Source organism: Puma concolor, chromosome D1 (genome assembly GCF_028749965.1).
Source record: "Puma concolor isolate L17-30 chromosome D1, mPumCon1.1.hap2, whole genome shotgun sequence".
Lineage (NCBI taxonomy): Eukaryota > Metazoa > Chordata > Mammalia > Carnivora > Felidae > Puma > Puma concolor.
In genome coordinates, this window is record NC_141676.1 from 96,248,447 (window position 1) to 96,275,111 (window position 26,665).

General features: G+C 48.7%; 1 protein-coding gene across 13 annotated transcripts in view; it reads right to left on the bottom strand.

Annotated features, from left to right (window-relative positions):
- GRAMD1B (GRAM domain containing 1B) overlaps window positions 1-26,665 on the bottom strand; it is a 246,281-nt gene that overhangs the window by 97,328 nt on the left and 122,288 nt on the right. Inside the window, exons 1-2 of one of the 13 annotated variants that reach the window (XM_086678821.1) lie at window positions 15,480-15,540; window positions 14,809-14,852 (exon numbers count right to left, since the gene is read on the bottom strand). The exons of 10 other annotated variants lie outside the window; for them this stretch is intronic. Coding sequence is in view for 1 of the 3 variants with exons in the window: in XM_086678819.1 (XP_086534945.1) it covers window positions 259-281 (23 nt within the window). In the remaining 2 variants the exon portion in view is untranslated. 2 more of the 13 variants (XM_086678818.1, XM_086678819.1) reach the window with 2 other exon arrangements.

A 26,665-nucleotide genomic window follows, 5' to 3' on the forward strand; every position in this document is an offset into this window, starting at 1 on the left:
AACTTCCACCAACCCCCTCCCCCAGGGAAGATGCTGGCAGAAAATAACTGCAGCGAGGTAGAAGCTAGGATGAGCCAGGGAGAGTGACCCAACTTTGTAGGGTGTGCGGCCCCCGTCTTGACTCCTTGAGAACCAAGGGGCGGGGGGGACAGGCCTGTGTGAAGGAGACCTCTTGAGGATGCTCAGGTGCTGAGGAGGGACATGGGGTTGGAGAACGATGACGAAGAGGAAGGGGCCGTACCCCTCTCCTCTACTTACCAGGATAGCTTGAATCCTTTCATTAGTACAGGCACGGTAATCCACTGACCGTGTCCTTAGCATCCCCGTGACAGCTCCGGAGGTCCCAGGACATATTGGAAAAGATGACGAAGTCCCCAAAGAACAGAAGCCCATGTAATGTGACTTGAACACAGAGAGAGAAAGAAGACAGAGAGAGGGAGAGAGAGAGCCAGCAGCACCAGCCAGAAGAACCGCGGCAGGCTGGGCTCGGAGGCCAAGGGCAGCCTCTGCAAATCCAGCCCCAGGGCTGGAGCTGCCTGCCGGAGCCTTTGCTGCTACTGCCAGCTTCTGATGGGGACAGGCAACGGCAAGGCTGCAAAACAAGCCTGGAGTGGCTGTCAACAGGCAGGCCGGCCGGCCACCCGGCCACCCTCGCCTCCTGCCGGCTCAGAGCAGCCTTGGGGAGGAGAGGACCCAAGGAGAGCCCGGCAGGAGAGCAAGAACCGAGCAGAACCTGCACCTCTCTTCCCCCAGGCGGCGGCTCCCGGCTCCCGCAGCTCCATATAATCTCCTCATCAATGCAGTACCCAAGCAAAGCACTGCCAGCCACTTCCGCCCATTTAAAGACACAGCACATGTTTTGTCCCGGGATGGGACAGAAAGTCAGGGAGAGGGTGGGCGAGCAAGGTGATGCCCAAGGAGGAAGAGGAGAGGGGGCAGGAAGAGCGCGAGTCGGGCACTTCCACGAGCATCCATCCAAGGTGTTAAAATGCCACACCCTGGGGCGGGGGGGAGGGGAGCGCTGACCCCAGGCCCTCTGCAAACGTCCGGAATCCCAAGCGGAGCAGACCTGAAAGCGCCCCCCGCCCCTCCTCCTGCGGTTAGTGCCTAGAGGCCCAAAGGCGAGCTGCTCAAGACCACCTTAAATAGAATCCTCACCCTCTCCCCAGCAAGGCGGGGCCCGCGCAGCAATGAGATCCCAAGCAGTTCAAGGCACACGGAACACACAGTTCTCTTCCCCTTCTGGGGAAAGTGCCCAGCCCCAGGGCCACCACTTTTGGGGCGCATGGTGAGGCAGCAACTTATGGTGGTCCAGCAGCGCCCCCAGTCACCTGGGGCCTGGAATCCTTTTAAGGTGGCCACGAGGGCCTGGTGTGGGATCTCAACATTTTATCACCAATACCGGGCTCTAAGATGATTCAGACCAGACACAGCATCAAAGAGAGGAGGCACTGAGATTTTCAACTCCAACTAGAACATACAATTCGCTCTTAAAATCCTCCAACCTGGGCCCACTGTGTTCCAGCCCCAGCAACTTCCGTGGCTATGTGACTTTTTTTTTTTTTTTTTGGCCTCCCCTAGATTGCGGACTATCTGGGTCAGTAATGCGGATGGGTGAGAACAAACAAAGAGGAGATTAATTATGAAATAGCAACCTCCAACTGAACCATACTAAGCCTTTACCCTGAAACTTGCCTCAGAGCAATCTACAGACACCCATTCGGGTTGTGTGCACATCATCTATACTTGACCCCCAAAGTGATAGACAGTCTTAAGAAAAACCAGAGCGCAAGATCCCCACTGGTAACGCTCGCTCGCTGTACTTGTAATTACTTATTACCTGCCTTTTTAGATGGTAAACTCTAAGTGGGCAGGGACAGTGTGTGAGTCCATCATCTCACTGACTTAGGATGGCTTATATACACTAGATACTATTAGCAAGTGTTTAATTGAAGTGGCCTTACTCGAACCTAACTAAAACACTGCAGTCTCTCTCCAGGGTCCAGATGGTCCAGCAAAAACACCCTTTAAGGGATCCTGAGCTTTTAGAGATGTACTCTCAAAGCAGTCCTGGCCTACAGAATTCTCCTCCGTCCACAGACCCAAGCCAGACAACACTGAAACGCTCTCAAGACCTCAGAATACATCTTTAGTTATGTATCCAGGCCATTCTTTCAACTTAGGTATTGTAGGGCTGCATAAGTTCTCCTTTACAACCTAGGTAATTCACTCCAAGGGCCTCCAGGGACCAATAATGCCAGCCTCTAGGCAAATGGCACCTAGAATACTCTAGGTAGATGAGAATACTCTCATCCTATCCCCCCTGATCACAGATAACACATGAAACCTGAATCAAAGCTTTCCAAGTATTACATTAGACACACATTACTAAATAGTGAAAATTTTTCAATAAAAATTTTAAAAGCCGTCAAATAAAAAAGAAACCTCCCTTGCAACTACTAATAAGAATTTTGGGGGAGCTTATTTATGTCAGGCATCGTGCTAATAAGCATTTTACTTGTATTATCTCACTTAATACTCACATCCGTATTATGAAGTTGTGACTATCAGTATTTTTCAGATGATGTTATTGAAAATTAAGACTGTAGCATCTGGATTTGCCTAATGCTAAATAACCAACAAGCTGCAAGCCTGAGACCTGAACTTGGGCATGTTCAAACCCAAAATCCAGTCTCTTAATCAGGATGTATGCTTATTAAAAAAAAAAAAAAAAAGGAAAGATAGAAAGAAAGAAAATCTGTGAGACAGGCTAATAAGGGCCTACACGCTCCCAGGGCAAAAAGAATCCAGACAACAGGTAAAAAAAAAAAAAAAAAAAGATGCTAAATCAAGTTAGCTGCTTCTTTTATTACTATTGCTGATAGGTCAGTATATGAATGTGATGGGAGGAACATGAAAAGGAGAATCTAGTTGGTTGCGAGACCATCAACTGCCTCAAATTCCCCTTGGCTCTTTCCTGTTTCTGTAACCTGGGCTCTTCACAGAGCTCGGGAACCTGGCTCCATTTTTGTGGTCCATAAGAAAATCTCAAAATATGACCCAAATAGGGCTTTAAAGAGCCATGGGATTGCCAGCTTTCCTTGAAATATATTTAAAGAATAAGACCAAGCAAAATGAAGAGGTGTTCATCATTTAATGTATCTTCCCTCTTTGATCTTCTCCTAGAGGGCAGACAGTTCAGTAGGTTCGCCAAGTTTCCTCACCGGTAAGGTGTCAGCACTGACATCATTCTAGATTACTGTGGGGTTGAGTACACAGGTTAACAGTCAGGCAGGTGCTTTCGATGCTCCTGCTTCCGCCTGAACTGCAATCTGGCTGCTCCTTGAGATCTGTATTTCAGGAAGGATAAGAACTTTTACGGAAAAGAAGGAAAGGCCGAAGAGTTCCATTTCCGGCAATATGGCAGACTAGCTATCCTAATGGACCTTCCTGCTAAAAACAACTAAAAATGCTGGATGAAAGAAAACATTTAGAAAGAAAAATAGAGAGGAAATTTTTTAAAAAACACTTGATGATCTATCGAAACAATAAGACAAATTTAGAAACCATAAATTCAGTGAGGGCAGAAACTCAGAAAATTAAAGAAAGCCTTATAGATATGTTTTCTAGAGAAGGTACTTGTGGCACCCGTAAAACGGCCTTGGTTTTCTGGACCTCACAGAACACAGTGAGCAGAGACAGTGCACAGGCCCATTAATGGGAGGAGGAAAGAGGAGATCACCTCATAAAGTAGGAGGCCCTGCTGGCTTCCCCTAACCCTACAAGTGAGCCTCCAAGAAACTCCCACATGCTGCTAAGGAACTCAAAGACAGGCCTGTCTTCAACCTTGGCAGAGACTAAACAATCTCCCCTGATAAATCATAATTACCAACTGATCCTCACACAGGAGGCTGCCTGAGGACTTCCTAAACAATTCACACACACACACACACACACACACACACACACACACACACACACACACAATGTCCAGAAAGCAGAAGGCGGATGAACTCCACCACAGTAAAATGAAGAACATCTGATCCTCAAACTGATTATAAAGAGGGAGAAAAGACCAGGCTTTCCTGGGAGAAGATAATTGCAACAAATGTAGCTGAAAAGGAATTTTAGTTCACAGAATTTATAAATATAAATAAAAATATCTACAAATAGGAAAAAGAAAAACAATTAGATAAAAAGACAAGGGATTTGAATAAGCACTTTCAGAAGAGGAAGTGATCAATCAATACACATATAAAAAGGTGCTCAACCTTATTAGCACTCAGGAAAATGCAAGCTTAAAATGCCAATGAGATGCTAACTTTGTACCTATCTGATTGGCAAAAGTTAAAAAGTCTAATAATGTAAAGGTTGGAAAGGAACCGGTGGAGGGGGGGCCTGGGTGGCTCAGTCGGTTGAGTGTCCAACTTTGGCTCAAGTCATGATCTCGCAGTTTGTGAGCCCAACCCCCACATCAGGCTCTGTGCTGACAGACAGAACCTGGACAGAACCTGGAGCCTGCTTCAAATTCTGTCTCCTTCTCTCTCTCTCTGCCCCTCCCCTATTCATGCTCTGTCTCTCTCAAAAATAAACATTAACCAAAAAAAAAAAAAAAAACCCATGGACATGTATATAGTGGCTCAACTACGTAAGCAAACCATTTGGTATTTATAGTAGAGTTCGAGAAATGCATCCCCTAACACCTAATGGTTCCATTCTACCAAATGAAGAAGCTGCCATTAGGAAATGTTCGAGAGAGAAACTTCACACAGCATTCACTCTGTGTGGTAACATGGTTTGCGGAAACAAACCCCCAAACCTGGAAACAAATGTCTACCGACAGCAGAAAGGATACACAACTAGGATTTTCTTAAAGTGTGAACAGTCTATAACATTCAGAAAATTTATAAATTACTGTCACGTGCAACCAAGCCCATGAATCTTGGAAACAATGTCGAACACGGAGAGCAAGTCAAAATGAAGAAAGCATGACGTATGATTGCATGCAGATACAGCCACAGGACAAACACGTAACAAGATAGATGCTTCACATTCATGTATAAAAAGGTACTCAACCTCATCAGTACTCACGAGTATCCAGATATTCTCTATCTGTATAGCTAGAGAGTGTGTATCCATAAAATAGAAAATCAAGGAAGTGACAAACTCAACATTCTGAAAGGTGGTCAGTGGGCAAGAACATGGAGTCAGCAGGACAGGTAAGAAGTACACTGTTTGTTGTTCCTTCTTTCCGTACGCTTTTTATGTACTTTGTTTATAAATAATCTTTGTCTCGGGGCGCCTGGGTGGCGCAGTCGGTTAAGCGTCCGACTTCAGCCAGGTCACGATCTCGCGGTCTGTGAGTTCGAGCCCCGCGTCAGGCTCTGGGCTGATGGCTCAGAGCCTGGAGCCTGTTTCCGATTCTGTGTCTCCCTCTCTCTCTGCCCCTCCCCCGTTCATGCTCTGTCTCTCTCTGCCCAAAAATAAATAAACGTTTGGAAAAAAAAAATTTTTAAAAATAAATAATCTTTGTCTCTGTTCAATATTTAGCAAAAAACAATTTAAAGATAAACAACATAACTGGACACACCTGACACCAATCTTCTCCTTCCAATCTCTGTGAACAGAATGGATGAGAGAGGAGGGCGGTGGTGGGGAATGAATGGCTGACTGGGACAACGATTCGTGTTGCATTTTCAACACGAATTTTCAAAATCTAAGTTCAAAAACCTAGCCTTCCCAGGCTCATGGATATTCATTCCAACGTCTGTTGTGTTTCTAAGGTCTGGTTACCAGAAGGTTGAGGAGCTGTGTCCCTCCAAACCTCTGGCTACAACGGTTTCTTCCAAACTTTACTGGGTTTGGAACACAGGTTAGAAAAAAACTAAAAAAAAAAACTTTGATTTTAGCTGCTTTGACTTTCTCCTGGTCTCCAAGTCAAGCCCTAAGGTCTCACCACGTGGGTACTGCTCCTTTCCCAAGGCAACGAGAACAGGACTGATGCTCCTCGCCTCATCTGTAAGCAGGCACTGGACTGGCAGGAGGTCTTTCCTTCGGAGCACCACCACTCTGCAGACCCCCAAGGCCTCGGCCAAGGGAAACGTGGAGTCCGCGAACCCACCACAGGATTCAGTTGCCCTGACTCCCACCCCTCAGTGGCTCTTTCCACCACCAGAAGCTCACGCCTCCTCATGACCTTGGGGAGTCACCGGGAGCCCATCTGGGGCAGAAAACAGACAGTGGGCAGGATCCCCGAGGCTCCCCTTCTATCCGGAGTCTCTGGGTTCTGCGCTCGCCTCCCGAGGAGAGGAGAGCCGCAGGACCAGGGCAGTGCCGCATGCCTCCAGGAGCTGGCAAAACTGGGGCAGAGCCGTGCTGCAGTCACACGTTGGGGAATCAAAGCTCCAAGCTCAGGCAGGGGAGTCGGCAGGCGCTGAGAGTGTTATATTTAAGGAGCATTTGGGAGGTCAGGAAGCTGGTGAGAGGAGCAGCGGGGGAGGAGTGGCGTCCTAAACACTGCATTTCAACAAGCCTCCTCGTCCTCCAGCCAGAATCCTCTTCCAAATCCCAAACTGCAGTCAATAGAGCCTGTGTGAGGGGGACGGCAGATGGCCAGAGCGGCACCCGATCAGGTGCTCCCCACCACTTCCCTGTCCCCTCCCCCCCCCCCCCCCCCCCCCCCCCCGCCACTATTAGTCACTGGCTCTGGGGTGACAGTGTGGGCTGCAGGCATTGGCCTTGCCTTCTGGTCTGTTCATCTGTGTCAGCTCCCAGCCGGGAGCTTCCCGAGCCCGCCCCTCCTCTCCCCTCCCGTGTGGGGGACTCATGTGCACACCCCTGCCCTCCAGCCCCACCAGTCCACTGTAGAGAGGGGAGAGGAGGGGAGAGGAGGGGAGGGGAGGGGTGGCCCAGGCCACAGAGCAGCAGAGGTTGAGAGGTTTGTGTGGAAAGCAATGTGGGGGCTCGGTTCACTTCAGGCATGCTTCCTTGGGCCTCCGTGACCCCAGGGATTTACTTGGGGGGCTGGAGCGAAATAAAAAAAAAAATCAAAATCGAAAATGGACAGACTCACCTCCTCCCCATCCTTCTCTGCCCCTCCTTCACAATCTGCTAATCCAGAATGTTCCAACAGGATGGGCAAGGGCAGAGCCAAACTCCAGCCAGCTTCATCCCGCCCCCAGCTGCTTCACCAGCACAGCTGACTGGAGAGGGAGGAAGACAGGATAGAGGCAGCCTGTCCACTCTAGAGCCTAAAGTGGGCCCCCCTACATTACGTCCTGTGAGTCTCACAAACGCCCCGGGGAGGTGTCACTGAGCCACATCTAACGGAGGAAGACACCGAGGCCCGGCGAGGTCTGCTTCTCTTCCTACCGCTGGTGGCTGCTCCTAGAGCCACAAGACGAGGGGGTGCCGCGGTTGGTAAAATCGGGAAAAGCGAAGAGGTGAAGCCCAGTGCCGGCAGCACAAACCCCCTCGCCTCTCCTCAGCCACCTCTCCTGCTCACCTCACTGGCAGAGCCCAGCTAACCTACGTCTCTCCCTCTGTCCCGGCAACTCTGGACATCCCTCCTCCATGGTGACCACCCGACTTCCTCGTGCCCGCAAGGGCTGGCGACGGAAATCCCAGAGAGGACCCCCTCGCTCTGGCCTACATCTCTATCCCCTTCCTCTCCAGAACCTCTCCCCAGCTTCCTGAACACCTGCCCGCCTGCCTCAGTGCTGGCTTCTTGGGATGTCTTCTTCATTAGCGTGTTCTCGATCACAGGGCTCTCTGCTGCTAGACAGAAGGGCGGCCCCCAGGTGGTATAGCCCCCACTGTCAGGAAAGAAGCGCACACCTTCCAAAACCCCCCACCCACCGGGAGAGGGGACCTCGCCTGACTTCCCTCATTCTAATTACATGCATAACAAAAGAAAACATCGCTCCTGCCAGATGGAAGAAACAAGGCAGATTTCTAATTACCCACCCTGATCCTCCTGGTTTATCCTCAGGAGAAATTCAGGGTGACTGATGGCATCAGGGACCCAGAAGGGAGCTGATAAACTCAGGTTCTCGCGGGGAGGGAGCGCCCAGACGCCCACGGCCAGCTGCTCCCGCTCCCCTCCCACCGAATGGAGACTTCTCCTTTCTCATCTAAGTTACGCTTGAGAAGGACCGTTAACAAACTGATGAACTCATTTCAACAGGGAAAGACTCCTGGCCAAGGACGCAAGACTGCTGGCAGAGAAACCACTCCGTGATGTGACGAGCCTAGGAAAACCACATTCTTGACGGACACGGGCCGGACACCAGCCCCGGAGGCGTGTGCTGCGGTTTCTTCTGCGCAGCGATTCCGGAATTGGACGGGAGTTCGAATCCATACGTAACAGCTATGTGACCTTGAGCAAGTTACTTCATCTCTCGAAGCCTCCGCTCCATCAGCACACAAAGGTGATAATGGCAACAACCCACACGGCTGTTGGGTGTCAATGGCACAACACATGACGTCATATGGAGTGCCCAGCACATTTTAACCATCATCATGACTGTTCCTAACCGGTATCCACAGACGACCAGTACCTCCTGCAGGGACGACAGGCTCCATTTCTGTGCCTCCTTATCTACTTTTTCTCCTTTATGTGCACAAAAGTTTCTGATTTTTTTTTTCTGTTTTGTTGGGGATGTTTTTATATTTCTACTTTACGTTTCTATTTCTATATGTGGTATTTCTGTCACATCAGTCAGCCATTTATTTATTCAACAACAACCACACTTACTGAGTGCCTACTATGTTCAGGACCCAGACAAATCATGACGTTATTTCAATAATAACCCAAATATCCTCCTTGATCTCCGGAAGCTTATAATCTCATAAGGAAGATAATACACGGGCATTAAGTAGTTATATTAAGTAATTCTAACATAAAGTTTAAAGTAGTAAGTCCTGTAAGAGAGGCACAGGTAATCAGGACACAGTATTTCTGTTCACCAAAATGAACACAGGTTTGTAATCGTTATGCCACCTTTTCAATTAATAAGTAATGATGAGTATTCTCAGCCAACCTATGTTAAGTCTGTCTGCGATAATTATTTCTTGATCAGTCTGGTCTTAACACAAAAGAGTCAGCCAGAAAAAGGATCCAATATTTGTGATCATCCTTTATGGAGACAAGAACTTCCTATCTGCATGACAGGTGTCCAGAAATAGTGCCTTCGGAACATATTGCCATCATCGCTGCCAATAAATACAGGTTTATTTGGACAGAGCAGACTGCATCTAACGGGCTGGAATCTGAAACTGCATATCCTACCATTAGGACGTTTTCTCCTCAGGGCCTTAAGGCTGGGGGGAAAACAACGTGGAAGATGGTTCAGGCCCCTCTACCGACTATATTCTCTACACGTCACAACTGACGCGAGATGGCATAATCATGAGTAAACCTCCAGAGAGCTCAGGTTCCGTGTGTCTTAGGACTACTCGGTAAATGCACCTGTGTCCTTCCATACTCTGCCACCAGCTACATCTGACGGTTCAAGGGCACTGTGAAGTATTTAGATGATCTGTGGACAACTGACAAAAACAAGGGCAACATGGTTAAGTTTTGAAAAAGCTAAATACACTGAATTTTTAGTTTTTGATAACATGTCCGTTGAAATTTGTATTAAGGGGCACCTGGTGGCTCAGCAGGTGAAGCGTCTGACTCTTGATTTCAGCTCAGGTCATGATCTCACAGTTCATGAGATCAAGCCCCGCGTTGGGCTCTGTGCTGACAGCTGGGAGCCTGGAGCCTTCTTGGGATTCTGTATCTCCCTCTCTCTCTCCCTGCCCCTCCCCTGCTTGTGTTCTCCCTCTCTCTCTTGCTCTCTCTCTCAAAATAAATAAACATTTAAAAAAATTTGTATTAAAATATTCTTTAAACAGTGGTGGTGGACGTTTTCTATTTTAGTTTTGTTACCTTCCATAGGTAAGACATGTGGCGATTCTGTGTCGGTCCACCAACTTTTTTCAACTTCTCTACCCGACACACAAGCTCAGACCCCCAGTGTCCCCCACTCCCCGCCCCGAGGAAGGGCTGCTGAGTTCTGGGACCTCACATTCCACTCTAAGGAGAGGCTATGGCTCCTAACTGCTGGGAAGGGGGATCTGAAAGCCTTCTTCAGTCAACTCCCTGTCTTCAGGGAGCCCTGTGGTCTGGGAGCCCTGCAGGGCTGCAGCCTGCACCCTGCAGCCCTGTGGTCACCTGCATCCCAGAGGTTCCTAATCCAGGGGGGCTTAGTGACATATTAATTGGCATGTCACATCCTATTAGTTTCAGGTGTAGAACATAACGGTTCATTATTTGTACACACGGTGAAATGATCACAGTAAGCTTCGTCAACATCCATCCCCACGACATTGTAAGACTTTTTTCTTATCATGACCCGATCTACTCTCGAATGCTCTAACAAAGCCTTGGAGATACGCCTGGTTCTCCCAAGTATACGAGAACAACTACTGCCACTCTCCTGACCTCGGACACCAATTTCCAACTGTTCCAAACACCGTCACCTAGATGTCCCAAGGGCACCACAAAGCCAGCCTGAATAAATGCAACTTCTCACTGCCCCTCTAAACCTGCTGCTCCCTCTGACCTCCTGCGCCTGCTTCAGTGAACGGCACCAACTACAAAGTCGCCCAGTCAGACACCTGGAATTCACCCTATACTCCTCTTCCACCTCCCACTGAACTAGATACAAAGGCCTGTCCGTTCTAGCTCCCTGAACAACTCTGAGTTTGTATCTTGCTTTCAGTTTTATACGTGCCTTTAAATTCTCATCGTTAGGTATGGCGTTATGCCTACCCCTCCTCTCCTATTTGTTCGTTTACCAAATTACTTATTGAGCCCCTATTATATTACTTGGTAATATAATAGGCGTGGGGGGGGGGGGGCGGGTTGTGGCTTAAAAAGCAAAATCACACTAGCCCTGCCCTTAAAAAAAAAAAGTTTACGGTCTAGTTGGGGAAGACAGACATGTAAAACAAAACAAAGAATCTGAGATGGCACAAAATGAGGAAATGATCAATTATCTGTCTGCCTTGTAGCCAGAGAGTACTTTTTTTTTTAAAAGTTTATTTATTTTGAGAGAGAGAGAGAGCACACGCACGCACAATGAAGCGGGGTAGGGATGGGGGCGGGGGAGAATCCAAAGCAGGCTCTGTACTGTCAGCACACAGCCCAATGCAGGGCTCGAACTCACAAACCGTGAGACCATGACCTGAGCCGAATTCAAGAGTAGGACGCTTAGCCGACTGAGCCACCCAGGCACCCCAGAGAGTACTTTTTCAAAAGCAAATGTGATGCTATCCTAAGATATTTCGATTGTTCCCAGTATCTACATAATCTCAGTAATGTGCAAGGTTGTCATGGGATGTCAATCCCTATGTCTAGTTCCATCATCTGCCGCCTGGGGTCCACGTGCTCCTAAGCCCTGATCATGCCAAACTGTTTGCAGTGTCCTGGGCTTTGCCCTGTGCACGCTGTCTCCTCTTGCCTAGCTACCGTTCAGCGAGCAGCTATGGTGAGCCAGGCATTATCTCACCTAATCCTCACGACAATCCTGCAGGGTTGATGGGTATCACCCTCGTTTACAAATGAGGACTCGGGGACGAGGACAGGCCAAGATAACCCGCTCAAGTTCGCAGAGCCAGAAAGTGGCAGCACCAGCGTATGATATGTCCAACTCCAGTTTATAATACCACCTCTCTTCTCTTGTCCACCTGCTAAGCTCCCGCTGACACTTCAGGTCTCAGATCAAATGTCGCTTCCTTTAGAAAGCCCTCCTGCCTGCCTAGGCCAACATCAAATAGTTCTTTTGCGCTTCCCTGCTGACTTGAACTTCTGTTACAACCCCTGTTACCTTGTACCGTCATAATGTTTCATAATGTTTACTCATCTGTCTCCCCCAAGAACCCGTGAACAAACTGTTCACGGTGATCATGTGCGATCCAATTACAACCTCCATAGTGAAATCTTTGCTGGCAAATAACGCATTTAATAAACATTCCTTGAACGAACATATTGACGAATGCCTACCAACCTCTTTTCTCACGGTTGAAATGAGAACTCTCAGGGTGCAATTTACTATCTACATATCTTAACACAGTCACGTCAAGACATCAGACGGCCCCGCGCTGAAATTACAACCTTAAAAAAAAAAAAAAAAAAAAATAGTACCATGGCAATGCAATAACAGAGCCTCAAACTCCAGACTCCAGGAGATGAAATCATGCCTCCAACAGCCTTCCTCCAGGAACTGAACATGGTCTAAATAGGCAGTGCTGTCGTCCAGAGTGATCACACATCCAAACCAAAAGCTCTTTCATTCTGGAGTAACTGAACCCAGTATAGTTGGGGCTAAGGGAAATCCTGGGAACAGTACCTGAGAACTGAAGGGGACAGGGTAAGACAGATGCATTTACATGTATTTAGCAATACACACAAGTAAAATGATATATTAAGGAAACAACATCCGAGTCATATATAAATGACGTACCAGTGAGTCACGACGTGAATTTTTACTCAACAGCTCCGCTGCATTTAGATAGTATCAGAGATTCGGTACATCTGCCACAACACATAGGCTCTCTTTGTACCTAGGCTGTAAAATGCAAACAGGCTCTTTGCAGGAGCATCTTCATCAGGTAAAGTTTCTTAAACATTTGTGACTTATAATCCTTCTGGGGACCTACGGAGAGCCACAGGTACTCTTCCCAGAAAAATGCAGAGAAATATAAAATTCTGCCTACAAACGATAGAGCTCACGGACCCTCTCCTAAGGACCTCAGCGGTCCGTGGGCCCAGACTGGAAATACCTGAACTAAACTCCCTCCAAAGGGTCTGGGGTAGAGAAGGTTAAAGAAAGAGAATCACAGCTCTGGGGTTAAAGGCATCTGTCTCCATGGCCAATCAGGTTCATTCTTTGAGGTCCTGAAAGAAGACACCAGCCTCAGGAATGGTCCGGCTCCCAAGACCTGATTGTCCCCCTGCGTGGACAATCTGCAATCTTGGCTAGCGGATGGTAAGAGACTAAGAAAAATGGAGCTGCCTCTGTTTCTACCTCCAGATGCAGCTGCAAACATAAACATACCCCTCCTAATTAACCGCAGAATAACTCTCCAATCCCTGCAAACCACACCTTTCCCCCCAGCACAGGCTACCACCCACCCTTGAGGGCCAACCGGTTGATCCCCAACCACTTACAAACAACTTCATGAGCTAGTTGACTGGGAGGTTTGTGAGAGGGAAGCCTGGTGACAGATGACACCTGACATCACCAACAGTAGCATTACAACCACAAAACAAACTGCTTGGAGCAAACCGGGTTTTGGATCCAAACACAGGGCTGCTCCCCCTGGCTGCCTCTGTGCTCGCTGCGAAGGGGGGAGGGCATCTTGCACCAACCGTGCTTAACGTGGGTACCAGGATGTTTGAGGAAGGAGGGGAAAGAGAGGGGAAGCGGGGACAGGGGAGGGAGGCAGTCCAGGGAGGCCTGTTCTCATTTAGTTGTGTGCTCCCCAGCTCCTTTCTTCACAGAAAACAAAGTATTTGACAAATCTAAGCTGGTTAAAACAACAGTTGTGTGTAATTTTGCAGACTAGAAAACGAAAGCCCAGAGAGGGGAAGTAACTCAGAGCAGATCACACCGCATGCAGGAGTAGGAGAAAGGCACCAGCAGCTCAGATCTGTGATTCGCGGGGACATGTCCTCACCACCAGAACACATTACTGCCCACAGCACCCTCGCTGCTTGGGCCTCCAACCTCCTTCTCTCTTCCATATACACACGGGGTACCCAACCTGTTCCAAAAGTCTGAATCCTGTTCAGTCTTTCATCTCTGAAACAAAGGAGACCCTGCCATCTAGCCAAAAACGAACCCCCCCCCCCAAGCCTGTCCAAGGGCTAAGATATTCTAGAAGGACACTAGGTCTCTCCCTGCATAAAGGTATTGGGGTTGGGGCTTGCAGACTTGGCCTCCTTAGGTTCCCCCATCCACTCCCAATGGCTCAAGTTCCTTCCTCGTCTGGGAAAATGCACAGGCACTGCAAATTCCAAACTGCAAGCAGGACTCAGGAGGGATTAGAAACTCATCTCAGGAACGCCCTCTAGTGAGCCTGCAGGGTCTGGGCGAGAGCACCCGGGCACATTCCCTGGAGGGGCCCAGACCCACACTTCCATTGGGGCATCAGATGAGCGGTGGGAGGGGACAGCAGCAGCACCTGCCACTCAGAGACCAACTCCCCGCCAATCCCAAGGCCATCGTCTGCTGCAGGATGAGAGGCAGTCTCTGCTCTCAAGACTGTCCAGCCCACAACGACCCCACCCATTCCTTATACAACAGACGGAGGGAAAAGGGAAGCAGACAGAAGGTGGGAAGGAAGGGTAGGGAGGCACAAATGGATGAAGAGAGCATTGTGGCGTGAGAAAGAGAGACCATAAAGGAGGGAGTGACTAAAGAGAGACGGGATAAGGATAAAGGAATAAGGAGGGAGAGCTAATGAGAAAGACACAGATCAGCCCAGACAGAGCTAGAGACCAACCCCCCCCCCCCCCACCACCTGCTCAGACTTCTGGGCACGGAAAGGTGAGGAGTGCGCTCTGTCAGACCCAGCCCTCCCTCCCCTCTCCTGAGCTTCATGCTCGGGGGTCATTTCCCTCCGCTCTGACCCAGCCCCCGGACACTTAGGAGTGGTGAGCTGAGGGACAGGAGGGGAGAGAAAAGTGAACCAAAGGCAGAACTCGCCAAGCGAAGCCACTTACGCACAGTGCGGCCGGCAGCATTTCCATCCTACCTTTGCTGTCGCCATATCAGCCGGCTCCATGATCTCTGCTTGGCCTAAGGAGCAGTGGCCCCATCCAGAGAAAAAAGGCAGAGTCACAAATGTCCACCCAGAAAGAACAAACCACCCCTCTGGAAGGGCAGGGAAAATAAGAGACCAATTTCGGTTCTCTGGCCCCCTGGGATGTCCTCTACTGGGGGTGGGGGAAGGGAGGGGAGACAGGAAAGAGGCTCGGGGTCCCCAGCAAGTTGGGGTTGTGGGGGGGTGCTGCCTGGGTTCCCACAGATGCTCACATCAGGCTGAGTCAGGGGGCGTCTCCCCTTGCCTGGTACTTCTTCCCAGGAGGCAAGTGTGGGTCTCCCAGGGCTCCCCCTGCTGGGGGAGAGCGCACAGAGGTGGAGGCCCTGCCCTCCCATCACCCGGCCAACTGGTACCCACAGGTCAGGAAGAGCGGAGCGTGTGGGCAGAGGCCAGCTGGCGGGTGCTGAGCAAGTGCTGGGGGTAGCAGGTAGGGAGGAGGCCGGGGGCCCGTGGGGGCGGGTGTGAGAACCTCAAGGAGGTACAGGCACTCAGATGGAAGCAGGAGGTGCTGTGCAAGGAGGTGCCGGAGGCTCAAGCCGGAGCCCTGCGCGGCAAGGTCGAGAATGCAGAGGGAGAGGAATCTGCCGGGTGAAGCCACTCACCTTGCAATAACATTCAGACTGACTGAGGCCTACACAGGAGCCAGGAGCGGGCGGTTCACACCCCCCCACTCCACTCCCAGAGACTCACAGCCTCTGTCTAAAGGTACATGAGAGCAGCCGGCAGCCCGGCTGGATCTGCAGAGGCCCCTGGCTCTCTCGGAGCAGCCTGATTGGAGGAGCAGGATGACTTCATCCGGCCCCATTCATCACTGTAGGTTTCCTGCCCAGCGGGGACAGGCCGCTCTGCTTGCAGCGACTACAGCTTCCTCTCTGGCCCATTTTACTCCGGCAACCTGGGATAGGCTGTGTCGGCCAGAGGCCGCCAGGGGAAAGGGATCGGAGCACCCCAGGCCCTAGAGGGAAGAGGGGAAGAGGCCGCTCACGTTTCAAGGAAACAGCAAAGCCTCTACTTAAATAAAACACGGTGTGGGTATTCACTGTGTGCATTTGCTCATGCTGGCGCCCGGATAAACACAAAAGAGCAGGGCTCCTCGGAGGCAGCCAAGAAGGGAGGTGTGTGCTCTCCTGAACCACTGACCTTCCCGCCCCGTCTTTAGAGATATTCTCCCAATCAAAGCCAATAACCTATGGAAAGGCAGATCAATATCCTCAGCTCTGCCAGATCTTCCAACAGTGCTAACCTGGGCTGGCTGTTAAGCACACTGATTGCTTTATGCTTCTGGTTTCGGACCTGCAAAGTGTTAAGGTGGAAGCTGCGGCTCCATTTTACAGATGAGAAAACAAACAAAGACCCGGAAAAGAGCAAAAGGGTCCAAGAAAGGCCTGCCAACACTCCTTTCCAGATTCCAGATAGACTCATCCCTCAGAAAGGGTGAGACCCCAAGATATAAGCCCCTTCATGTACCCCCTCCCAAACCAGCTTCCAGAGCATAGAACAATCCAGCAGAGCCAGGGTTAAAGAGAGAGATTAAAATAGAAGAGAATAAAAAAGGCAGGCAAGGAACCTGTGATCACTCATCCATTCCTGCCTCCCTCACCCTTCATTCTTTTCTCTTACCTCTGCTGCTGGTCAAGCCTGGCTTCACAACAAAACTGAGCACTCAGGGGGACCCACACAGAGCAGGAAAAGAGTTTCCCGAAAGAACGAAAGAACGACAACACCAACCATCCCACAAACAATTCCACTTTAACACAGCCTTTGTGAGTCTGGCTTAATGACAGAACAGTAAGAGTTAACAACTCCCATTTGTAAGGTGCTCTAATGCGTTTCCAAATCTGCTGCCTCATCTGACACTCCGAGGAAGCCTGTGAGGTAAGTATTGTTTTCTCCAGTTCAGAGATAATTAAACTAGGATTCAGAGACTTTCCGTGACTTGCCCAAGGTCACACGGCCGGCATAGCAGAGCTGGGCTCCAAACCTGTGTTCACTGACACCAAACATCTTTCCACTAAACGCTAAACGCCATGCTATCAAATTTCCCACCCCTTCATCTTTCCGTCCTCCATCTGTCCCCAACTCTTGCTGCCATTACCACAGACTCAGAGAATATAAAACCTCGATTAATTTAAGATTTCCTTTTGGGACACTCCCCACCCCCAACCCCCCGCCTGTTTTCCCCTGAAGATGGCAAATTGTAAGAAAATGCATTCTCAAACGTTAGGGGGAAAAAATCTTGGGCATATCCAGAGGTTGGTGTATACACATTAAGCAAATCTCCTGTGTCCAATGGTACTAGGACAGAAACAGACACTTAGATCAATGGAACTGAATCGTGGTCCAGAACTGGACCCACGACGTATAGCCAACTAATCATTGACAAAGCAGAAAAGAATATCCAATGGAATAAAGACAGTCTCTTCAGCAAACGATGTTGAGAAAACTGGACAGCGACATGCAAAAAAATGAACCTGGACCACTTTCTTACACCATACACAAAAAGAAGCTCAAAATGGAGGAAAGATCTAAATGTAAGACAGGAAGCCATCAAAATCCTTGAGGAGAAAGCAGGCAAACACCTCTTCGACTTCGGCTGCAACTTCTTACTCCACAGGTCTCTGGAGGCAAGGGAAACGAAAGCAAAAATGAACTACTGGGACCTCATCAAGATAAAAACTTCTGGGGCGCCTGGGTGGCTCAGTCGGTTGAGCGTCCGACTTCGGCTCAGGTCATGATCTCGCGGTCCGTGAGTTCAAGCCCCGCGTCGGGCTCTGGGCTGACAGCTCAGAGCCTGGAGCCCGTTTCAGATTCTGTGTCTCCCTCTCTCTCTGACCCTCCCCCATTCATGCTCTATCTCTCTCTGTCTCAAAAATAAATAAACGTTAAAAAAAAATTTTTTTTTAAAAAACTTCTGCACAGGGAGGGAAACAATCAGCAAAACTAAAAGGCAACTGACAGAATGGGAGAAGATATTTGCATAAAGGCTTAGATCCAAAATCTATAAAGAACTTATCACACTCAACACCCAAAGAAACAAGTAATGCAGTGAAGAAATGGGCAAAAGACATGAATAGACACTTTTCAAAAGAAGACATCCAGATGGCCAACCGACACAGGAAAAATGTTCAACATCACTCATCATCAGGGAAATACACATCAAAACCACAATGAGATACCACCTCACACCTGTCAGCATGGCTAACGTTAACAACTCAGGCAACAACAGATGTTGGCGAGGATGCAGAGAAAGAGGATCTCTGTTGCACTGCTGGTGGGAATGCAAACTGGTGCAGTCACTCTGGAAAACAGTATGGAAGTACCTCAAAAAATTAAAAATAGAACTACCTACGTCCCAGCAATTGCATTACTAGGTATTTATCCAAGAGATAAATGCTGTTTCAAAGGGGCACATGCACCCCAATGTTTATAGCAACATTATCAACAATAGTCAAAGTATGGAAAAAGCCCAAATGTCCATCCACTGATGAATGGATAAAGAAGATGTGGTATATATATACAATGGAGTATTTTTCTTAAGTTTATTTATTTATTGTTTAGAGGGAGCACAAGCAGGGGAGGGACAGAGAGAGAAGAGGGGAGAGAGAGGAAGAGGGGGAAAGAGAGAGAGAGAGAGACAAAGAGAGAAAGAGAGAGAGAGCATCCTAAGCAGGCTCCACGCTGTCAGTGTAGAACCCAATGCAGGCCTCGAACCCACATAACATGAGATCATGACCTGAGCTGAAATCAAGAGTCAGACATTTAACCGACTGAGCCATCCAGGCGCCCCATATATACAGTGGAGTATTACTCGGCAATCAAAAAGAATGAAATCTTTCTATTTGCAACAACGTGGATGGAACTAGAGGGTATTATGCTAAGTGAAATTAGTCAGAGAGAGACAAAAATCATACGACTTCACTCATATGTGACATTTAAGGCACAAAACAGATGAACATAAGGGAAGAGAAGCAAAAATAATATAGAAACAGGGAGGGGGACAAAACATAAGAGACTCTTAAATACAGAAAGCAGAGGGTTGCTGAAGGGATTGTGCTGGGGGGCTGGGATAAATGGGTAAGGAGCATTAAGAAAGACACTTGGGATGAGCACTGAGTGTTACATGTAGGGGATGAATCACTGGATTCTACTCCTGAAATCATTACACTATATGCTAACTAACTTGGATGTAAATTAAAAAAAAAAAAAAAAAACAAACCTCCTGTGTCCAGTGGAAATTGCCTTTAAAAAGAATCAGTTACTCACGTTCACTTTATTTAGGTAGCAGAGTAGACTAAGCCATCTGACCAAACTGGTCAATTACCAAGATTAAAATGAAGGTGGGGGATATGTTCCTGGTTCCAGTCACCATAAACACTGAATATATCATGTATCCCTTGCCTATCCCATCCCATCTCACTCTATTAGCCAAGGGGCATGAAAGTTCCATACAGCGAAATGAAAAAGGACAGGAGTAAAAGTAGTGGGACACCATCTGGGCCGATGGATTGGTTTTCTTTAGCTCACTGCCCCATGGTCATAGATACAATCAACTTGGAAAGGGTACGGGGCGCTGCTAGGACAGCACTAAAGGTATTCTATCATAACCTGCACAAAAAAGCCAAAAGCGTGCGGGCTGCGCTGGTTCCACACGAATCATCTCTGCTCAGAGGCCTGTAATGTTCCTTCTGGCTATCGCTCTGGCCTGCGGTCCTCTCTGTTCCTGGGCTGACAGTCAAATGCACAGACAGATGGAGAGCAGAAGGCTAGTGCCCACGAAGGAGGATGTTCTGTTTCATCAAAATCATGCAGAAATCAGACCCGTGTTAACAGGACCCCGCCCAGTGTCCCAAATGACCAAACACATGTACCTCCTCGGTTCTTAATGGCAACCGACCGTCACACAGCCCTGGATGCTGAACACAGCAGACAGCATTTCAGAGGGCTGCTCAGCCAGAAGCAGCCATGTTTTTACAAAGCAATTTATATGTCCTGGACTCAAAGCAGCAGGAAGAGAGCTGTTAGCTATAGAACAGATAATGCAGGAGATGGGGCACAGAAGGAGGTAGGGGATAATGCTTGGTTTCAATGAGAAAGGAGGGAAGAAGTATGTCCCAGAGTCCAAAGATAATTCCAGGAGGGAAGAAAGAAAAGAAAATGACACTGAAAGGGGAAAAAGAAAGGAAAACTGATGCAGTGGATCAATTTACAAGCCACTGCATCCACACTTCTGCTAACCAGAAAGGAATCCATCTAATAATTTCTTCTGGGAGAAGTAACTCCTCTAGTCTATTCGTTTGCTCTTTGAGCTAGAGACCAGCAGCTCCCTCTTCTGCAAGTTCACTGCGCTCCATTTGACCTCATATTTAGTAATAAGACAGAAAGATGGATAGAGAGAGAGAGAGACAGAGAGACAGAGAGAGAGACAGAGAGATGGATGGGAAGCTCTTTACCATATCATTACATCATTTTCTCTCCAGGGGAATTATTTGTACTAATGACTTTACCCTAGGTATTATATTCTAACTCCTTAATCACTATACTTATGTAACAAATTAAGGAAGAAAAACAAATAACAACAACAAAAAAAAACCCCAGATACCTGAAAAGAGGCTAGAGTGAGTTTTGGTGGAGGATGGGTAGGGTGTCCTGGGAAGAACAGGCACCCAGTTCCCTAAAGACAGCTCAGAGGCTGGACACTGCACCTGCTTCTTTAGGAAGAGCCTCCTCTAAAGCAGCTGCCTATTGGTGGGCAGGGCACAAGGAAGCCAAGCAAGCCAGTTTCAAACCCTGGTCAGACCAGTGTCCTCCTGCTGCACCATGGGATGTGTAGTTCTCTGAGCAAGGGGCAGTGGTGCGGCCATATTTGCACAGCTTATCCAATGTGCAGCTTGACCACAAACGTGGGTCAGACACCTTAGCCAAAAAGGTACAACTCCTCCCTGCAGTCTGACTTTATTTTTTATTTTTAATATTTATTCGAGAGAGACAGAGTGTGAGTGGGGGAGGGGCAGAGACAGAGGGAGACACAGAATCCGAAGCAGGTTCTAGGCTCTGAGCTGTCAGCACACAGCCCAATGCGGGGCTCGAATCCACGAGCTGTGAGATCATGACCCAGGCTGAAGTCCGACGCTTAACCAACTGAGCCACCCAGGTGCCCCCCTACAGTCTGACTTTAAGCAGAAAAGATGGTGAGGAAACAGGGAGAGTTTCACAAACTACAGGAGATCACAAACATGAAGACCTTGAGAGGTCACTTGATGTCTTTGCTCTGTGAGCACAGAAAATGACAGCTTCTCTCAAGAGAAGAGACAGAAAAAGAAAGAGGAAGGGAGAAAGAGAGGGAGATGAAGGAGAAAAGGGCAGCGTGTGTGTTCCCATGACTGTGCATGTTGGATTCAGGGACCAGAAGGTGACTTCTCATCTTTTGCTGGTTAACCATCAACTCTGGAGAGAGGCAGTCGAGTGTGCTGACGAGCATGCCTCTTCAGCTATTCTGCGCAGGTTGGAATTCTGCCTCAACTGCCCACCATCTGTGTGACCCTCAGGCTGGTTACTTAGCCTCTGTGCCCTCATTCCTCATCTGTAAGGCAGAGATGATGTTACTCAACTCATAGACTATATGCAGATAACATGCTAGAGGGCTTAAAACTGTGTCTTAAGTGTTAGATTTTTTTTTTCAGTATTATTCAGTGGTTTGCCCCTTCCCCTAATCCATGTGACCTTTCCCCCCAACCAGAACATGAAATTTCAAGTCTTCAGAGCTGACGGTGGCAGAGGTAGACTGGACAGAAAACAATCCCACCTGCGTTTTTAGATGAATAAAGACGGGGGGGGGGGGGGGGCGGTGAGACAGTCATTAGAATAAGAAAAAGAGGGGCGCCTGGGTGGCGCAGTCGGTTAAGCGTCCGACTTCAGCCAGGTCACGATCTCGCGGTCCGTGAGTTCGAGCCCCGCATCAGGCTCTGGGCTGATGGCTCAGAGCCTGGAGCCTGTTTCTGATTCTGTGTCTCCCTCTCTCTCTGCCCCTCGCCCGTTCATGCTCTGTCTCTCTCTGTCCCAAAAATAAATAAATGTTGAAAAAAAAAAGAATAAGAAAAAGGGCAGAAAAGGAACAAGGACAAGAACTACCACCAGAGACACTTGCAAGTAATACTGAATGGCAGCGGACATTAAGGGGGACATGCAGGGGAGTTTGGGGAAAAAAAATCATCAAAGAACAGTAAAAAAGAGTCCGAACAAAATAAAGAAGGGGAGGAAAGACTGACAAAGAAAATCAGGGAAGCTGATCAGGTTGGAGGTGGGAGGAGAAAGGAGACCGAGAAACTAAAAACTCAAAGTGGGAAGTTCCGAGAGGATATGACCAAAGCATCTGTGAGGAGCTATGGATGGACAGAACTGCCCAGCATGAGGAAACTAGAGAGACGGCAGCTAACACTGCAAAGTTCAAGTCTAGAATGGTCTTGCCAAGCAGGCCTGATCCCTGGCGATGGCCCCGGTGTTGTGGGGGTCTGGGCTGGAGGAGGTTGCTCAAGCAGGCAGGACTGGAGCGAGTGAGGTGGGTGGTAAGGGTTAAGGTTCAGGTTTCAGGAGGAAAGGAAGTAGCTTTGGGACCAGTCACCTAGAAGACAGCACCCTCAGCTCTGAAGTCAAGAGGAGAGGGGTGGGTACCTGGGCGGCCCAGGTGGTTAAGCATGCAGCTCAGGTCATGGTCTCACAGTTCCTGAGTTCAAGCTCTGCATCGGGCTCTGCGGTGATGGCGCGGAGCCTGCTTGGGATTCTGTCTCTCTTCTCTCTGCCCCGTCCCCGGCTTGTGCTTGCTCGCTCTCTCTCTCTCAAAATAAACAAATTAAAAAAAAAAAAAAATGAAGTCAAGAGGAGAGAAACAGGCCTATTTGAGTGCAAGTACTCCGGGCGAGACAAAGGGACGATGCCAGCTTAGGGAAACTCGTACTCTGTGCAATACTGAGTGTCTTTGCCGGTATCGGTGCCCTTCTGCATCTGAGTTCCTCAGGGTAAAACAAGATAGACAAAGGGGAGGGAGGCCCGCCCCCCTCAGCCACTAGCAATTCCTGAGGCCTCACAAGCAACAGGAATATAAATGCTACCCCCTCAGCATTAGCCTCTAGAGCTGGACAGGGCAGCATTGCATAGCGGTTGAACTCTACAGTCAAGTTGCCTAGATTCAGGTTCCAGCCCATCGTATAAGGGTTGCGTGATCTCAGAGTGCCTGGGTGGCTCAGCCAGTTGAGCGTCAGACTCTCGGTTTCAGCTTAGGTCATGATCTCCTGGTTTGTGGGTTCGAGCCCCAAGGGAGGCGCGCAGAGCCTGTTTGGGATTCTATCTCTCTCTCTCTCTCCCCCTCTCTGCTCCCCCCGCACTCACATGCATGGACGCCCTCTCTCAAAATAAACATTTTTTTAAAACAGCTGTGTGATCTTATGCGAATTACAAAACCTCTCTAAGCCTCAGTTTTGTAAACTCTAAAATGGAGATAAGAGGACTACTGTTTCATAGCAAAATGGAGACTTTTTAAAATGTTTTTCAATGTTTGTTTATTTTTGAGAGAGAGAGAGAAAGACAGAGTATGAGTGGGGGAGGGGCACAGGGAGACCAGAATCCAAAGCAGGCTCCAGGCTCTGAGCTGTCAGCATAGAGCCCGACGTGAGGCTGGAACCCACAAAACCGTGAGATCATGACCTGAGTCAAAATCGGACGCTCAACTGACTGAGCCATCCGGGTGCACCAAAATGGTGAAATTTAAATGTGAGCCCAGTGACTGACACATACCGGGAACAGTCACTAAATGTTGACTGAAATAATGCTGTCTTCACAATTACTGTCTTAAGGGCAGTCAGGGGTTGGGAACAATGGGAACTCCACGAGTTCCCCTAATGTCCCTCTATCTTCACTTGGTGTCCACGTGAAGCTCGCAGCGCTCTGATTACACAAGCCCTTCCCTGCCACCTCCAGGCCTCATGATATGGCCTCCAGCCAGCAGCTGGTCCCCAAACTGGACTTTCACATGACAACTTTGTGCAAGTGCTTTGAAAATGAAAAGAGTTGGGGCGCCTGGGTGGCTCGGTCGGTTGAGCATCTGACTCTTGATTTCAGCTCAGGTCACGATCTCACAGTTCGTGAGTTCGAGCCCCGCGTCGGGCTCTGTGCTGACAATGCAGAGCCTGCATGGGATTCTCTCTCTCTCTCTCTCTGCCCCTCCATGCTCACTCTCTCTCTCTCTCTCTCAAAAATAAATAAAAACGTTTTTAAAAAGAAAATAAAAGAAAATGAGAAGGGTCACCAAAGCATAAGGCAGGTAAGTGCTTGCACCTCCTGCTTTGGGGGTTTCCTTCTGCACCTGCACCAATTTTCACAAAAGACCTACAGCAGGCTGCCAAGCCCTCTGGAGCCTTTCACACAGCCATTCAGGGTGAGTGCATATAAGAAGCCACAGGATTAACTGAGCCGCCAATTCTCAGGCCAGAGGCAGGGGAAAAGACACAAAGCCGGCACAAAAAAGGGCAATGTGGAGGGGAATGCTTCCAGGGACTACTGTCCCCTCCAGACTGCTGTTAGGTAAACCCCCTCCCCATCCAACGTCCCCGAGGGATACAGGCTCCGCCATGGAGGGCTGTCGCAATCACATCAGAAAACAAAACAAAGGGGTGCCTGGGTGGCTCAGTCGGTTATGCATCCAACTTCAGCTCAGGTCATGATCTCACAGCTCTCGGGTTTGAGCCCTACATCGGGCTCTGTGCTGACAGCTCGGAGCCTGGAGCCTGCTTTGGATTCTGTCTGTCTGTCTGTCTCTCTCTCTCAGAAATGAAAAAAACATTAAAAAAATTAAACACAAAAAACAGACCATTAAGCTACAGAAGCTGGGTGGGGTGGGGAAGAAAAGAAGGACCAAGGAAAATAGATGTCCAAGGAAGAACTCCGCTGGCCCCAGAGGAATCTGAGTAGAGGGTCTAAGAAGAACGGACAAACCCATTTCCACAGCTCCTCTGCCTTTGCAATGGCAGGTCCCTTCTCCTAGTGTCCTCGTCCTAAGAGGCGGGAGTTGTTGGGCTTAGACAGTCCTACCCTCCAGGGTAGAAGAAGTGGGGTCCAGGGCACTCGCCTTGCCTCCTGTCTGCTGACTCACACTGATCTCACTACTGAGGAGGGCTCAGGTGGCCCCGCTCTCTCCTCTCCGGCAAAGCCACTGCCAGCAGAGGGTGCTGGTGAGCCCAGCGGAGAGACCCCAAGGGAAGGTGAACTTTTTGCAGCTCAGGCTGGTGCCCATAGGGGCTTCACCTGCTACCCGCAGAGAGGTCAGAGTGACCCATTTTATTCTGCGGTTTAGGCATAATAGTGAAACTGAAAGAAAGCATCAGAAATGTACTAGAACTTTCCTATAAATAACTTGCTGGTGAAAAGTCTACAGCACTTCTCAATATCCACAAGGCATAAGGAACATACTCAAAACAACCCCAACTGTTTGGCTCTCAGGCATATTTAACATGTATCATTCAAAATCACCGGGGTCTATTCTCTCCTTGTTGATCTGTCTCTTGTTCCGTCCGGCTTGAAGCTTCACAAGAGATAACTTTCACTAACAAACTCGTTTACACACTCCACATTTGGAGCATTAGGTCCAAGAAGCTGGTGAAGGAAGATCCATCCAACATAAGGAAAAGCAGAAGGTTCAGCACTGGGCCCCAAGTGTCCTGATAGCCACATGGATGCTGTCTCAAGGGGGAAGTCATAAAAGGTTGCAAATAAAAATCTCTGGAGTCGGGCACCTGGGTGGCTCAGTCGGTTGAGTGTCCGACTTCGGCTCAGATCATGATCTCACGGTTCGTGGGTCCGAGCCTCGCGTCGAGCTCTGTGCTGACAGCTCAGAGCCTGGAGCCTGCTTTGGATTCTGTGTCCCCCCCTCTCTCCGCCCCACCCCTGCTTGTGCTATCTTTCAAAAATGAATAAACATATTTTTTTAAATCTCTGGAGATGAATTTCAGCTTGATCACTTACAAAGAATGCCAGTGGGCAATTTAAGCCTCCATTTCCTTCTCTAGACAATGAATAAAACAGCAACTATCCTTATAGGCCTGCTATTACGGTTGAATTCTTAATCATGCTTTCTTAAGCACATGTAAAGTGCAGTGCTGAACACATAATAAACTCTCAAAACAGCAGGTATTAGTAGCAATGACAATTAATACCTCACATGCCCACAAACTAAGTACACAGGCATTTTTCATGGTCTTGGATTTATTCATCACATGCGTAGATTCTCTGTAGTTTCCTATAATTCTAAGTTTCTTTACTGAGAGAAACCCCAGTTTATCTCCTGACTATGGAAGTTATTCACCGAGAGGCAGATAACCATTTGATGTAGGTACTGAAGAAGAAATTCACGAATCAGGAAGGAGTGGAGGGTATTAGCCTCCTTAAATCTCTTCTTTAGGGCCACTTCAGGCCACTTGGTAAGGACAACTGATACATACACACTCCTGGCCAGATTCAAGTCCACCCACTGTTTAAGATGCCAAGAAAAGGAAACATGGGTGTTTTACTTCTAGGGAGAAAGGAGTTCAACAGGTAAGACTGGTCGCTCTGTGGATCCCCAAGCAAACCTGTTGTGGTGCCATGTTCATAAACTCAAGAGTTTTGAGTCTGGCGTTGAATTCTACTTCATGAATCACCCAGCCAGTTCACATACAAAAGACACAAGGGAGGGGCGCCAGGGTGGCTCAGCTAAGTGTCTGACTCTTGATTTTGCCTCAGGTCACGATCTCATGGTTTGTGA